This window comes from Rhinatrema bivittatum, chromosome 2 (genome assembly GCF_901001135.1).
Source record: "Rhinatrema bivittatum chromosome 2, aRhiBiv1.1, whole genome shotgun sequence".
In the NCBI taxonomy this organism is placed as follows: domain Eukaryota; kingdom Metazoa; phylum Chordata; class Amphibia; order Gymnophiona; family Rhinatrematidae; genus Rhinatrema; species Rhinatrema bivittatum.
In genome coordinates this window covers 406,835,677-406,852,260 of record NC_042616.1, presented here as the reverse complement: position 1 = coordinate 406,852,260, position 16,584 = coordinate 406,835,677, and the positions used below count along the sequence as shown (strand labels likewise).

Genomic DNA, 16,584 nt, shown 5'->3' with positions numbered 1-16,584 from the left:
ACAGATGGATAATATTAGTGCAAGAACATGATGACCCGGCTTCTGAAGTCTTAGTTCCAATAGTGAAATATGGCTTATCCTTGTTACGAACCATGGTCCCAGATAGTCCAGTGCTGGAGGCAGTTGAAACACCCCTAGATTCTTCAAAAAGATCCTAGTGGCTGTAACAAAAACCAAAAGGCTGAACTTGAGAATGAGAAACAGCTCCGCAAAATCACAAACTGACTGACATGCTGAAAAACTTTCCTTATCAGTATGTGAATATATTCCTTTGGCAAACTTAAGGAGAAAAGTAATTCCTCTACATATTTCAGACTGTACTAGGCAATCTCAAAATGGATTTTGCCTAGCCAGAGGCTGGTATTTTGTCTCTAAGTCACTGAAAGGCTGCATTCAAATTCACAAAACTGAAGTTTGTGTTCTGAAATGAGAGACTAGCAGATGCTCCTGACCTAGAATGGGGATGGAGAACCCTTCCTTTGTGGGGTCACAAGGAAAGAGAATAATAACCCAGATGTGTTTGTCCCCTTGGGACCATTATCACCGCTTCCAGTCCAAGAAGTCATCTCAGTAATATTCCTATGGAGTTTCTCTTCCCAGTGAAGTGAAACGGGAAAAACAGAAGAAGCTTGACAAAATAGTTGGGAAATACTAGGATGTATGCTCTTCATAAAATCTCAAAGATCCACTGAACTTTGGCAATATGGCCCAATTCCAAAGGCATTAGACAGATGGTCAGTGATTTCAGAAATCAGAGATAGGGCCTCCAAACATCTATGTGGTGCCTCAAGATGATCCTAGTCCTGTGGATTCTTCCTGGGGTCTGCTAAAGAAACTTTCTAGCCGCTAACTATGGAAGATACCTCCTAGCCCATTTCTGTACCAGATTCTAACCGAATGGAATCATCAAGTACCTCCTCATGCATATGCTGCATTGAACAGAAGCCAGATCTCACCAGTAGCCAAGGTACAAGCGGCAACAAGCAGCATCATGTTAATGGCTACAAGGCTTGTTTAAGCATAAATTCCTGAAAATGCATAGGAGCCATCACTCCCTCTATGTGGATTGCCTCCCTTTTTGTGAATGAACAAACTAAAGACACCCAAACACCATCTTGTATCTGGGGAGTTAAATGAGTGGTCACCCTTAAAGGTCGCTTCTGGGAACACTCATTCCATATCAACAAATCCTTCCCTGACCAAGAAGAGGGAAAAACTTGAATATTGACCATAAAGCAACTGCCTTACCCTCCACAATATCCAAAAATGTGAAGGGACTGAAAAAATAAGGATTCAAGCTATCCCCGATTCCATCTTTGTATGCTGCCATTGAAGAGGCCTGAGCTCTACTGCGTGCCAGGGAATGAAACCTGTATTCCTGAAAAGATAAGGCCAGAGAATCCTGCAGAGGAGCCACAGAGGCTCCAATTGAGAATCCAAAGTATAGTCCTCATCCTAAATGGTCTTAACCATTAGTTTACCAAAACCCAGAGGCGCATCAAGAAAACCAGGATTTCTTTTAACTTTTTCCCTGACCAGCTCCTGTATCCAGAGTACAAATTACCTCAATGGAGCCTCCTATGTCAACCTTCCTGAGCCATCAGAACAGCCAGAGTGGATCCTGGGGCCGGAACTGTTCCTTAGCAGACAAAACCTCTGAAAAAAGGGACACAGCATATTCCAAGTCAATCTGGCAATGAGAAAAACAGGAACTGCATTCCTTAAGAAAGAACCACAAACATCTGTGACAGGAAGGCTAAGAGAGAAGGAGATATTTCTCCTTCCACTCAACTGCAAAACAATCTCCCAGTGGGAACACCAGTGGGAACAGAGTGCTTGCTGAATGGGAAAACCCCTCGGAGCTCCATATCCACTGCTCCACAGCTGCCTTCCCATACACAAGGACTAGCAGGGCTGACTGGATCCTTCCATTCATTGCCATCCAGACTCCTTAAAGCTGCAGACTGTGGTCACATTTGATGCTCCTGTGAAATGTCCCTGACTCTCTCGCCACAACAAGCCTTACCGCCGTGGGACAAGCAATGGAGGATCCAAGACCCATCCTCCCTCCATGGACCTCTCAAAATGGTGGCTGTTCCTGCGCACAACTAACCTTTATGGTGGGAATGGGCTGTTCTGATAGCCCTCTGAAGAAGTCTCCTCCAGGAAGCTTAAATCAGAAAATTTTCTGTTTTTCTTCCCCCTCCATACAAATGTAGCCATGCTCTTCTATTAACTCAGGCTGCAAACTACATGGTCCATGAACATGGCAGAGTGTTGCTCTCCTCCCACGAGCTGTAGAAGAAGCCATGCTTGCACTGCTCTGCTCCCGCTGGCACACCATTGCAGCCTGGGACCCAAAAAATAGCTGGGCTCACCAATCAGCTGAGCAGTTCAAATCTTTGGAGCTCCTTCCCCTAATCGGTTGCAGGCAAGGCCTGCCTATGTCCTCAGAGGCAGTCATTTCTAGGGGTGTGCATTTGTTTCCTATGTATTTGTAATCCTCAACGTATAGGGCCATATTCGTTGTATTCATGGGGAAGCGAAACATATCGCGATTCCCCACGAATATAACAAATCTTTGCCGAATTATTCGGCCGTCTAAAGAGGCGAATTTAAACAAACCCCCCACCCTCCTGACCCCCCCCAAGACTTACCAAAACTCCCTGGTGGTCCAGCGGGGGGGGGGTCCGGTAGCCATCTCCTGCACTCACAACCTCGGCTGCCGGTATTCAAAATGGCGCCAATAGCCTTTGACCTTCTATGTCACAGGGGCTACCAGTGCTATTGGTGAGCCTCTGTCACATGATAGGAGCAATGGATGGACAGCACCATCTTGTGCTCCTGCCATGTGACAGGGGCTGATCAATGGCACCGGTAGCCCCTGTGACATAGTGAGGGCAAAGACTACCGGCCAAGATGGCACCGGCCATCCATTGCTCCTACCATGTGACAGGGGCTGACCAATGGCATCGGTAGCCCCTGTGACATAGAAGGTCAAAGGCTATCGGCGCCATTTTGAATACCGGCAGCCGAGGGTGTGAGTGCAGGAGATGGCTCCCGGACCCCCCGCTGGACCACCAGGGAGTTTTGGTAAGTCTTGTGGGGAGGGTCAGGAGGGTGGGGAGTTGTACTTAATTCAATTTTAGCTGGGAAGCGAATAAGAATTAACGCATGTACGTATCGGGGGCCCCCCTTGCTGAATGCAACGTATCTGCCCCCCGACGAATACGAATCCCGAATGCAACGTATGGCGTCCCTCTGCACATCCCTAGTCATTTCCTCTGAAGGATATTCAAGAAAGTTTTTTTTTAACTTTGCTTGCACCCGGTGGTAGCTCAAACTCACTCCTAATATACTATTAAGGAAAGTAGAAGCAGGAGGAGGAAAGGGAAAGCAGCAATGAGGAGAGAAGAAGTAAGGAAAGCAAAGAACAAGGACCAGACCAGATAGTAGCCACAAGTCCTGAATGGTAGCCCCCCTAGTTCAGGCCCTGTTCAACTGAGGGAGGGAGAGAGGATCATAATTTCACCTCGGAAGCCACCCTGGATTCTTCGTCATACAGCCTAATTAGGCCTCAGTCCACCAGCACGGGATTCTCGTCTACCATCTTCTGGACAGAGAATACTGGCAGGCTGAAGTCAGCATGGATGCAAGTAAGGGATGACATCAGAAAACCTGTTGATCTCTGTCGTCATCTGCTGGTTAGTAAGCATAACCCATTCATCTGGATTGGTCGGACTGGATGAAAAGGAAATGAGCTTGTTCATTAAGTCATCCTTAGCTCATTTTGCACTCACCTCATAAAACTAGTGTGACCTGGCTTTGTCTGTCACTAATATTATTCTCCGGTATTTTTCCATCCTGGGCAGTGGGAGGGGGTTTTGGCTTTTTTGAAATCCTCCCAAGGCTGTAACCCCACCTTTTTGTGGGAGTCTTCAGTGGATTATAAATACCCCTGGAGCAAGCTCAGTGAGTTAGTGGGAAGGCAAATAGAGAAGTGAGAAAAGAGGGAGCTTGGTTGTTTTGTCATTGCCTCATCCCTGATGGTCTTTGAACTGAAGGAAGAGAAGGAGTGAGAGTTGCTTTTGAAGAGATCTTTTTTTGAGAAGATTGATCAGTCTGGATGGAAGGGTGCCCCCCCCCCTCCCCCCCCCCCCCCCCCCCCCCAGTAAACATAAAGGCTGTATCAAGGATCTTTTTGTCCCAGTGACCAGTTAACAGCAGGACTAGAGAGGTGTTTAGATTGAAGAGATTGATGAGAGTTTGAACTATAGTTTGAGATTTTTGACTTGTTGAACCTTGTTAGCATATTTGAGCTTGGGGATTTTTTTTTCATGTTTGCCCAATTTATGCTGAAGCTACACTCCAGTTACCCTACCCTTTAAGAGAAAGGGTTCTTGAACATGGATGGGAGTAGACCAGTAAAGAGATATAGTAATGGAAAAGGAAACCATGATCTTTCTTATGTTGATTTTATTTATGCTGTTTTTAATTTTCACTATTTTGGCCTGGTGTAAGAGTTTTGGCTGCTAGGTAGGCCCCCCCCCCCCCCCCCCCCTGCCAGCAGAGGTCCTTATGGAGCCATGCTCTTGCCTATCTAGCCACCTTCTTGATGATCCCATGACTCAGCTGGGCCAGCCCTATTTACCCCTGCTTCTCCCACAACTCTGTGCCTCTTCATCAAGTCACCTTGACTATTTGCAATGGCCTACCTTGCCTTGCCTTGCTACTGCACGGCCCTTGTGACTTTCTTAATTCACCTTTCCCTGTTGCCTCTTTGGCCTTCCTGCATTGTCCTGTGGCTTCTTTGGGCCCAAAAAACAGGAAGGAAGTCGGTCTAGCAAGGCCGTGAGGGATATAAAACAAAGAAACCGAAGTCCTCAGAAAAGTTTTTATTAAAGAGACAAAATTCCAGTAGATGCCCGACTCAAGGCCTGAGTTTCGCCTGAACACAGGCTGATTCAGGGGCTGTTCATGACAGATTATGTCAATTGCCAGGGAACAGTACACTTATCTCATACCTCATCTAGTAACGTGAAATATTCCAATTTGTTTATGAGGACACTTCAAAAGTTGTAGGTACATACAAAATTGAAAGAAATTGCTCCAGGTACATTCAACATTAAAAGAATTGCTCCGGATCACACAGGATTTTTATACAATATCGTAGATCACACAGGATTTTTATACAATATCGTAGAGCATACTTTGCACTGTGACAACAATTCCTCAGTTTGCTACTCTCCAGTTTTAAAATAACACTGTGTGATCCGGAGCAATTCTTTTAATGTTGAATGTACCTGGAGCAATTTCTTTCAATTTCAACCTGGACACAAAAGAGCTCTCCAACTTCCGACCCATATCCAACCTCCCTTTTCTTGCGAAACTCACAGAGAAAGTGGTGAACACACAGCTTTCGGACTTCCTTGAGGAACACAAAATCCTATACCCTTCCCAGTATGGCTTCTGTAAGTCATCCAGTACGGAAACCCTCCTCCTCTCTCTATCAGACCACATCCTCTTCGGACTAGGTAAAGGGCATTCATTCCTACGTGTCCTCTTAGACATCTCCGCGGCTTTCGACACCATGAACCATAACATCCTTCTAAATTGCCTCTTGGACATCGGATTATCTTGATACGCCCTCAGATGGTTCAACTCCTTCCTCAATAACAGAAGCTTTAAGGTCGCAATCAATGATAAAGAATCCCCAAATTTCAAATCTACTCTAGGCGTTCCCCAAGGCTCTTCCCTATCCCCTACCCTCTTTAATATCTACCTACTGCCCCTATGCCAGCTACTCACAAACCTAAACCTAATTCACTACCTATACACTACCTATACACACACTACCTATACACAGACGATGTTCAGATCTTGATCCCTATAAAAGAATCCCTTCCAAAAACGCTTTCCTACTGGGAGAACTGCCTTAAGTCCATCAACAGCTTACTCACCAGCCTAAACCTGGTTCTCAATGCAGCCAAAACAGAAATCCTTCTTATCTCCCCCGACCGTCCAGACAGCTCAGAACAGACAGTCTCTAACCCACAGACCACTCAAGTTAGAGATCTGGGAGTCATCCTTGATAACCATCTGAACTTAAAGAAATCAATCAACAATATCACTAAGGACTGTTTTTACAAGCTTCAAGTTCTTAAAAGACTTAAACCCCTTCTTCATTTCCAGGATTTCAGAATGGTCCTCCAGTCAACACTGTTCTCTAAAACTGACTATTGTAACACTCTCCTTTTAGGACTCCCGATCTCCGCCACCAAACCACTACAGATGCTCCAGAACTCAGCAGCCAGAATCTTAACCAACACCAACCGGGGAGCTCATATCACCCCTATACTTAAAAACCTGCACTGGCTACCAATAAAATACAGAATCCTACACAAAGCACTCACCATAATCCACAAATCCATCTACAACCAACTACCACTCTACAACCAACTACCACAAAAATATACTCATCCACAAGACCAACTAGAGAAGCATATAAAGGAACCCTTCAAGTCCCCCCAACTAAATCCACACGCCTAACCTCCACCAAAGAATGGGCATTCTTCACAGCGGGCCCCTTCATCTGGAACAACCTGCCGACAGACCTAAGATCGGAACCCTGCCTGCTAACCTTCCGAAAAAAACTCAAAACCTGGCTTTTCCTCCAAGCCTTCCCTTAAGCTCGAACATTTCAACATAACTCAACCAGACGCTTCTCAATTGACCAGACACCCGCTCCAGCCACAGAATAGACATAAGTTCTCATCCTCTAGTTTTTTGCTATCCTTTTATTCCCAGGCTACCCTTGCCCCCAAGTTCTATCTCCCTGTTATATGTAACTGCGCTTCGGCCTTCCTGTTATTTGGTTATGTTTAGTTAGTCCCTAAGTTCCATGTAAACCGGTCTGATATGAATCTTGTCATGAAGTTCGGTATAGAAAAATGTTAAATAAATAAATAATAATTTAGTACATACCTACAACTTTTGAAGTGTCCTCATAAACAAATTGGAATATTTCACATTACTAGATGAGGTATGAGATAAATGTACTGTTCCCTGGAAATTGACAAAATCTGTCATGAACAGCCCCTGAAGCAGCGTGTGTTCGGGCGAAACTCAGGCCTTGAGTCGGGCATCTACTGGAATTTTGTCTCTTTAATAAATTTTTTTCTGAGGATTTCGGTTTCTTTGTTTTATATCCCCCTGTGGCTTCTTTGGCCTTCTTGTCCTTTCTTTTGGCTTTCAGGCCTCCTAGACTTAATCTACCTTGCCTTGTGGCCTGCTTAGGCCTCCTTGTCTGTTTCTCCCTTGTCTTGTCTTGAATGTTCCCTGTGTTGAATTAGTTCCCTATTAGCCTGTGTGTAAATTCTTTGCCTGTTCTCATGGTCCTGCACTAGTCTTGTCCAGCCCTCCAGTCCTTGTCTTGTCTTATTCTGCCCGTACCTCCCTGTGGCCTTCAGTTGCAGCCTTTGTCTCTCACATCTGCCTTGCCTCCAGTCACAGTCCCTGTCTTCAGTTCCAGGCCTTGCCTCCTGTTTCAGCCCTTTTCTCCAGTGCCCGACCCCTTGCTCCCATCTGCTTCCCCTGTGCTGTGCTGCCTTTCCTCTCCATCAGTCTTCTTTGGATTAATTTTGTTGCTGACTCACTGTCTCTGGCCTTGACCTCGCTTTCTTGTTGCCTAACTTGACCTCCTGCTTGAACCCTGACATCACCTGTTCGCTGTCTGCCTTGACCTCCTGCTTAGACCCTTGACTTTGTCTGTTTGCAGCCTGACTTCATCTTCTGCTTGGACACTGACTTCATCTGTTTGTTGCCTACCCAGACCTCAGCCAGCCAGGCACTACTCCCGGAAAGCCCTGCCAGCCACCAGAATCTGTGGGCTCAATCCAAGGGGGAGGTGGTTGGTCAGGCAGAAGACCCTGTCCAGCTCTGCCCAAGATTCTGGCCCTGCTTCTGTTGGGGGAATCCCACATCCAGCTGATTCCCAACTCTGTGACATCTGGATACTCATCTTTAAATTGAAGTAAACAGTTTATTTTGAACACCAATTCGGAGTCTGTTTTGGTTATTTTTTTAAGCTCTCTATGGTGAATGTAGGGAGAGTGGGCTGACTGTTATTGGATCCTTTTGAGGATATTCACCTCTTTTCTCCTGTTTTGGGTTCTCTTACATTTGGTAGGCATCATCCAGCTGGAGTGTGAACTTTTGGACTTGTAGATACTGACCACACAGGGGCCCAGTACGTAACCTTTCCCCTCATCAGACTTGAACCCCAGTAAACAGAAGCACCCTTGATGTCAGCAATACAAACGGACGAACCGCTATACTAGTCACATATGTATTAAGGAAGTCCAATAAAATTATATCACCTGCATCTTGTTTGGTGACCTTTAGTTCTATGTATCAGAGCCATGCTGAAACTTTCCAAAATCTTCTCTGGATGAAATATGTCAAGCAACAGTGTATACATTTGCATATTTATACTCTTATTGTGTAATAAGGCATGTAAGCTTTGCCCTACTCATGATTCTAGGAATTTATCTGTCATGATACTCTATCCTTGATGGCTACATGGAGGTGTGTTTCCTGGAAAACCAGCTCTACAACGTGAAACATAATATAGAAGGTGCTCAAAAGTAGCCAAAATGTCCGATTTGGAAGTTGATTTTCATTATTAGGTTGTCACATGACCACTGCATCTCAGAGGTACTCTGGCAGTATTCCAATGGTGACCAAAAATCAGATTTGCCCACCAGTTTTCGCTAGTAGGTGCCCAAAAAAAAAAAATATTAAGAGGGATTTTTGCATTTATATAAGTCAGAATAAGAAGAATTCAGTGAGATCCCCCCCCCAAGAAAATCCACCCTCTCTTTCTCCTGGACAAGCCATTTCCATGATAAATGTGGATTCTGCAAGCACTATCAAAGAAGAAATACGAGGCACAATCATCCCCATGATACATCACCTGACAGGCATCCTTCTTGCCTTCGGGATAGCCAGCACAGAACATTCTGGGAGAGATTTGGTAGTGATAGGTTTCCATACAGTTATCCTGGTGAACCAGCTGAACATCCACCTTCCTAAGGACGTTGCTCATGGGTCCTGTCCAACACAAGACAGCACAAAAAACAAACATGGAGCAAGCAGCCAAAGAGTGCCTAGAACATGTTTGGGTATGCCTCTCTCTATACCTTTCTGCTACATAGCTCTCTCTCTCCCACTGATGAGGATCTATAGGAGAAGAGACAGCTGAGGGGGGATATGATAGAGGTCTTTAAGATCATGAGAGGTCTTGAACGAGTAGATGTGACTCGGTTATTTTCACTTTCGAATAATAGAAGGACTAGGGGGCATTCCATGAAGTTAGCAAGTAGCACATTTAAGACTAATCGGAGAAACTTATTTTTCACTCAACGCACAATAAAGCTCTTGAATTTGTTGCCAGAGGATGTGGTTAGTGCAGTTAGTGTAGCTGGGTTCAAAAAAGGTTTGGATACGTTCTTGGAGGAGAAGTCCATTAATGGCTATTAATCAATTTTACTTAGGGAATAGCCACTGCTATTAATTGCATCAGTAGCATGGGATCTTCTTAGTGTTTGGGTAATTGCCAGGTTCTGGTGGCCTGGTTTTGGCCTCTGTTGGAAACAGGATGCTGAGCTTGATGGCCCCTTGGTCTGACCCAGCATGGCAATTTCTTATGTTCTTATGTTCTTATGCAGTCCATGCTGCAGATGTTTGCCATTCTCTGTATCTTTCTCATGTCTCATCTAGATTTAAAAGATAATTTAGGATGTAATCTATGATGTTACTGAGTGCCTTCCCATATCACTTTCTCCCTCTCTCTCCTATTTGAAGCTGTATAAATAATAGCACTCCTGGGTATACATTATTGGCTTTAGACCAGGGGTCTCCAAACATTTGATGAGTTGTGGGGGGGGAGGGAGGGGAGGGAACACTTTTAGAGAATTTGCTCAGTGGGGGAGTGAGGGGGTGGGGGTGGGGGGAAGGGAGGAGCTTTTTTGATGATTTAAAAATGCTGGGGAATAGGGAGAGGTAGGGAGCAGATGAGGGGAAGGCTTACGGGGATGTGGTACATAGATTCTCAGTAATAATATTTCTGTATTTCTTGGAAGATGGCCACACTGCCACATCCCTGGGCAATTGTATCCCTTGCCTCCCTCCTTCCCCAGTGAATAGCTTTTATTGTTTGCAATGTACATGGGCACTTTAAGCATCTGCTTTCTGCTTCATTCTCTTCCCCACTGTCTGCCCTCTGCTTCTCCTCTCTGCTAGCTTCTGCCCTCTGCGTTTCCTCTTCCCCAGCATTGGCCCGTGCTTCCCATTTTTGCCAGTGTCTATCCCCTGCCTCATTCCCTTCTCCAGCATCTGACCTCCTGCCTCCATTCTTTGACAGCATCTGTCTTCTGTCACTCCCTTCCCCAGCTGCTGCACTCTCCCTCTTCCCTTCTCCAAATTCTGTCCCCTGCCTTACTCCCTCCCCCAATGTCTGCCCCCTCCCTCACTCCCTTCCCTAGCATCTCCACCACCTCATTTCCTGCCATAAAATCTGCACTCTTGCCTCTCGTCTTAGCCAGCATCTGACCCTCGCCTCCCCCTCCCCCAGTGTCTGCCCCCCCACCTCACTCCCTTCCCCAGAGAAGAGGGACTGCAGGATGGGAGATAGCAGGGGCAGATGACCAAGGCTGGTTAGAATAAGTAATTGGAGGAGGGGAGTAGGAGACACGCAAATTCCCACTTCAGGGTCCGGGCTTCTCTTCGTGTGGGAGGTGGCCGGGCAACATGATGAAAAAGCGGTAAAGGCCGCGTTGTATTGACTCTGACACAGAGGACAGCGGGAGCGAGGAAAACCTCGACCAGATGAGAGATGAGAAGGAAGGAGGGAGGGAGTTTGTGTGGCCAGGCAGGCCGCGTCAGGGTAGGGGCCTTGAGGCTTCCAGCCCTGCGTGCTCTCCGGTGCCCGGCCATGGTTTTGTTGCGCTTGTATAGGGTCTCTAGCAGTAGGTGGCTGTGTGGGCTCCGTTCTGGGGCTTCACTGCTGCGCTGTGTTGGCATGGGAGCTGGAGTAGCGCTGCACGTCCAATCTGCGAGGGGCTGCCCCGGAACCAGGGCTTCCGGTTCACCTGCGGAGTGTGAGTGGTAACGTAGGACAGCGGACCTGAGGAACTAGGGAGCCGGGAAGTCGCTACAGGAAGTAACCCAGCTGAGACGGCTGAGGGGGGATATGATAGAGGTCTTTAAGATCATGAAAGGTCTTGAACGAGTAGATGTGAATTGGTTATTTACACTTTCGAATAATAGAAGGACTAGGAGGCATTCTATGAAGTTAGCAAGTAGCACATTTAAGACTAATCACAGAAAATTCATTTTCACTCAATGCATAATAAAGCTCTGGAATTTTTTTGCCAGAGGATGTGGTTAGTGCAGTTAGTGTAGCTGGGTTCAAAAAAGGTTTGGATATGTTCTTGGAGAAGTCCATTAACGGCTATTAATCAAGTTTATTTAGAGAATAGCCACTGTTATTAATTTCATCAGTAGCATGGGATCTTCTTAGTGTTTGGGTAATTGCCAGGTTCTTGTGGACTGGTTTGGCCTCTGTTGGAAACAGGATGCTGGGCTTGATGGACTCTTGGTCTGACCCAGCATGGCAATTTCTTATGTTCTTAGTGCACCACACACTCCCCATCCCACTGACAAACCTTTAGGCTGCAGCCCACTCCTCAGCCTGAGCCAGGATCTTCTCTCTGGCTGCAGGAGGAGCGTGTTCTACCACTGACAACTGCTCTGATGCTCACTCCCTGCGCCGTGACTGTGAGCACATTCAAAACTTACAACTGGCAGTTCCTGTCCTTGTTAATCTCATGCATTGTGAGGTCAGTGAGGAACGGACGTGCCGGCCACGAGTTCTGAAATGCTCAAGGTCATGGAGCAGTTGTGAGTGCCAGAGCATGTGGCAGTGGTGGAAAGGGTTCCTGCCACTCCTCTTGCAGTCACCATGGACCGACTGTCTCTCCCTCCTGCAGTTGCCACTGTGCGCTGGTTAAAATTTGGCCATGGGATGGATGTGGCCCACGGGCCATAGTCTGATTAAGACAGATGCTCTAGGTGCACTGTGATGCAGAAAGCCAAAGGCTGATTTCACTACTCATGAAGCGCATCAAAATCTTTTGCTGAACGACCTGAAGTGTTACTGCACTTTTATGTCCTGTGGCCAACCCTTCCTCCTTTTCCCACACATAAATATTGCTACTAAAATAAAAAAAAGAGTAACTTTTAATCCATTTTCACTGCACACTTAACTCACGTAGATGAAATTCATGGTTGCAGTTCATGTTGGAACTGTCTGTCATTCATCTGAAGCTATAGAGTAGTAAGGCATAGCTTCCAGTTAATGCTGACTGTGCTATTCTGCAAGGAATGCGGTCTCTTTCTCTCTTGGAAGGACTGATTGTTCTAAATGTTCTTACCATTCTCCTTGAGAGCTCCCCATCCAGTCACCCAGCACTGGATGCCTGTCTTGAAGAGGTGTGTGCTGGCAGGAAGGCAGACTGGCTGAACATAAGGTGAGACGATGACTGGGTGATCGAGCTGCATTAGTGCTATGTCATAGTCCTGGTTGTCTTCCTCGAAGTACGGGTGCAGGATGATCCTGATCACCTTGAATGAGACCTCATTCTTGCTGGTCGTACTCAACTTGAATTTGCCGAGGTAGATCGTCCAGAGAGAGGGAGATGCTAGGCTGAAGTGAGAGAAGAGATGTTGGTAGAGAAGATGCGAATACTGTTGTGCTGTGTGCTCATAATTATTCCCTTTGAATTCACAAGCAGGAGCTGAAGCAAAGGATAGCATATGCCAAACTACCCTTAACCATAATTAACCCAGATCACTTCTTGGATACTAATAGGTCCTGTAACAGCCTAATGCAGTTAGAGAGATAGTTAGAGGAGTACCCATTCATGGGCAGCCCTCCTACTGGCGGAGCTGTAATGAATACCCCTGGTCCTGAGGTTTTATAGCAGAGCTCTGACATAGGGTCTGGGGGAAGTATTATTTGGAAATCAGAGAGAGAGTTTGTGTTTTAGTTAAGTTGGATTTGGGCCTACCTGGAGCCTCAGAAACCGTTCGAGACCCCTCCAGGACAGGCCAAAGGGCTCTGCTGCTGTACTCTCCTCACAAGTGCAGAGTGGCTGCTCTGGGACTATTTTGGGATTTTGAACATTTATTTAGAGGATCCCTGCTGGAGGCCTGGGCTTTTCTGAAACAAGGGATTGGAGAACCCCGACCGATGCCATACTGTGCGCTGGTCACAGTGCATGGCTCAGAACATGATCGAACATGCACTTTAGACACGCGTCCATAACCCCAGATGAAAAATGGGATTAGCGCGTCTAAATCACGTGTCCAATCAAGCACATAGAAAATAGAGCTCATCACATGTAAATTCATGTTGATGAGACTATTACCTAGTTCTCCCAGATGAAAAAAAATCACACACCCGACACGCATATTTTAACCTGCAAAATTTAACGCCTGGCTAGAGCAGAAAATAGTTTTTATGTTCCTTTTTTCTGTTCCTCTGACTTAATGTCTTTGTGATATTAAGTTGGAGGAAGCAAAAAAGGAGAATTAAAAAAAAAAAAGTGTGCCAGCAGTCAGGTTAGGAAAAGGGATGCTCATTTAACGAGCATCCATTTTCCTAATCCGTGGCTGTCTACAGGTTAGGAAAACGGATGCTCATAAAATTGAACGTCTATTTTCCTAACTGGCTGACAGAAATCTCTCCTGAGTGCCTGCTGCCAAGGAGGGGCTAGGGGCACATAATTTCCCTTACAGCCTCCTTTTCTACCATGGGCCCTGATAAGAAAATTAGTTCTTACCTGTTAATTTTCATTCCTGTAGTACCACGGATCAGTCCAGACCGTGGGTTGAGCCTCCTGTCCAGCAGATGGAAACAGACTAAAACTGAAAAGGTATCCTATATCAGGACAGAGCCTACCCTGCAGCCCTTCAGTATAACCATTGTTAAAGCAGATAAGAACTAAGAAAACCCAGAAAGGGGATCAAGCAAGTAAACAAGACTCAAATGAGTAACAAATGAACCAATTATCAACAAAGAATGGACTCTGTAGACTATCGCTCTTGCATATCCTTGGTCATCAATACAGATGCTTCCGGTGTCCGTAAGACAATGATAAGTGTCATACATCCAGGGACCTGTAGGAAAAGCTTCGAGCGGATGGCAGAAAAGGAAGAAACCAGGGAAGGGTGTCTGGACTGATCCGTGGTATTACTGCCTGCCTCAGTTTTTTGTAAACCGGCGTGATGTGCCTCACGAACGTCGGTATAGTAAAAGTTCTTAAATAAATAAATAAATAAATAAATTACAGGAACGAAAATTAACAGGTAAGAGCTAATTTTCCTTTCCCTGTATGTACACGGATCAGTCCAGACCATGGGATATACCAATGCTTCCCTAAATCGGGTGGGACCGAGATAGTCCCGCTCAAAGCACCTGCCGACCAAAAGAGCCAAAGACCGTTGCATGCACATCCAGCCGGTAGTGTCGAGCAAAAGTATGCAGGGACGTCCATGTAGCGGCCCTGCAGATTTCTTGCGGAGAAACCGATTGACTCTCCGCCCAGGAAGTAGCTTGAGAGCACAATGAATAAGCCTTTAGGCCATCAGGAACCGCCCGGCCTTGGCAAAGATAGGCCGAGGAAATTGCCTCCTTCAACCACCAAGCAATAGTAGTCTTAGAAGCCAGTTTGCCCCGATTTGGGCCACTCCAGAGGACAAAAAGAAGATCGGAGACCCGAAAGTCATTGGTGACATGGAGGTACCGAAGTAAAATGCGCTTCACATCCAGCCTATGAAGATCGCCACCAGCGGGACCCGCAACCTCCTTGGGAGAAAACGCGGGAAGCTCCACCGACTGGTTGACATGAAAAGCAGAAACGACTTTTGGTAAGAAAGAAGGAACCGTCTTGAGAGAGACTCTGGAATCGGAAAAGTGCAGAAAGGGCTTCTGACATGACAACGCTTGAATCTCTGAAACCCTCCAAGTGGAACAGATAGAAACAAGGAAAACTGCTTTGAGCGTGAGATCCTTTACCGTAGCCCGACATATGGGCTCGAACGGAGCCACACAGAGAGCCCAAAGGACAAGATTAAGACTCCATGACAGGCAAGAGGAGTGGACGGGCAGCCGCAAGTGTTTGACGCCCTTCAAGAACCGAATCACATCCGGGTGAGACGCCAAGCGAAGACCTTCTACCCTACCAAGGAGGGAGCCGAGAGCAGACACTTGTACATGCAAAGAACCGAAGGAGAGACCCTTGGAGAGACCCTTCTGGAGAAAAGAAAGTACCAACGAAATTGGAGTGTAGCACGCCGAAACACCCAATTATGCACAGGCAGTCTCAAAGACTTTCCAAACATGTACATAAGCCAGAGAAGTAGACGTCTTACGAGCCTGCAGAAGAGTGGATATGACTTCCTCCTTATAGCCTTTATACCTCAGGCATCTCTGTTCAAAAGCCAGGCTGCTAGACAAAAGTGATCTGCCTGGTTGAAAAATACGGGCCCCTGCCAAAGCAGACGAGGAAGATGACCGAGACGAAGAGGCCCATCCATTGCCAGATTGACGAGATCTGCGAACCACAGTCTGCAAGGCCACTCAGGAGCCACCAGAATAACAGGCCCCTTGTGGAGTTCTATTCTCCGGAGAACTTTTCCCACCAGAGGCCACGGGGGGAACACATAGAGGAGGACGTCTGCAGGCCAGGCGAGAGCTAGAGCATCCACTCCCTCTGAACAGTGGTCCCGCTAGTGGCTGAAGAATCTGTTGGCCTTGGCATTGTGTAAGGTCGCCATGAGGTCCAGGTGAGGGGGACCCCACCTGCAGACGATCAAATCAATGGCCTCGTCCGAGAGCTCCCACTCTCCTGGGTCGATACGCTGGCAACTGAGGAAGTCGGCTTGCACATTTTCTTTGCCCACTATGTGGGAGGCCACCAGGCAATCCAGATGATGCTCCGCCCAGGTGAAGAGCCATCTGGCTTCCAAAGCCACCAGGCGACTCCGAGTGCCCCCCTGTCGGTTGATATAAGCAACCGTGGTGGAGTTGTCAAAGACTACCCTCACCGCCTTGCTGCGGATCAGGGGCAGAAACACATGAAGGGTCAGACGCATCGCCCAGGCCTCCAGCTGATTGATGTGCCAATGGGACTGAACTGGGGACCAGACCCCCTGCATGGCCTGAGACTGGCACACTGCTCCCCAGCCAGAGAGACTGGCATCAGTGGTCACCACAATCCACTTGTGGGTCTGAAGAGGCATTCCCTGCAGAAGGTGGGGAAGCAAAAGCCACCACTGCAAGTCGGCGATGGTAGAGGCTGAAAGCAGGAGAACCATCTGAAACTGTTCCAATACCGGCTGCCAGCGGGATAGCAAAGCTCTCTGTAACGGATGCATATGCACAAATGCCCAGGGGACTAGGTCGATGGTGGAGGCCATAGTTCCCAGAACCTGGAGGTAGTCCCATGCCATTTGAAGCAG

The 16,584-nt window shown here is 46.9% G+C and overlaps 1 protein-coding gene across 1 annotated transcript in view; it reads right to left on the bottom strand.

The window, feature by feature from the left end:
* Positions 1-16,584, bottom strand: part of TMPRSS6 (transmembrane serine protease 6) — a 176,144-nt gene that overhangs the window by 9,308 nt on the left and 150,252 nt on the right. The window contains exons 16-17 of the mRNA XM_029590066.1: positions 12,495-12,766; positions 8,975-9,111 (exon numbers count right to left, since the gene is read on the bottom strand). Coding sequence (XP_029445926.1) covers positions 8,975-9,111; positions 12,495-12,766 — 409 coding nt within the window. The remainder of the gene's footprint in view (positions 1-8,974; positions 9,112-12,494; positions 12,767-16,584) is intronic.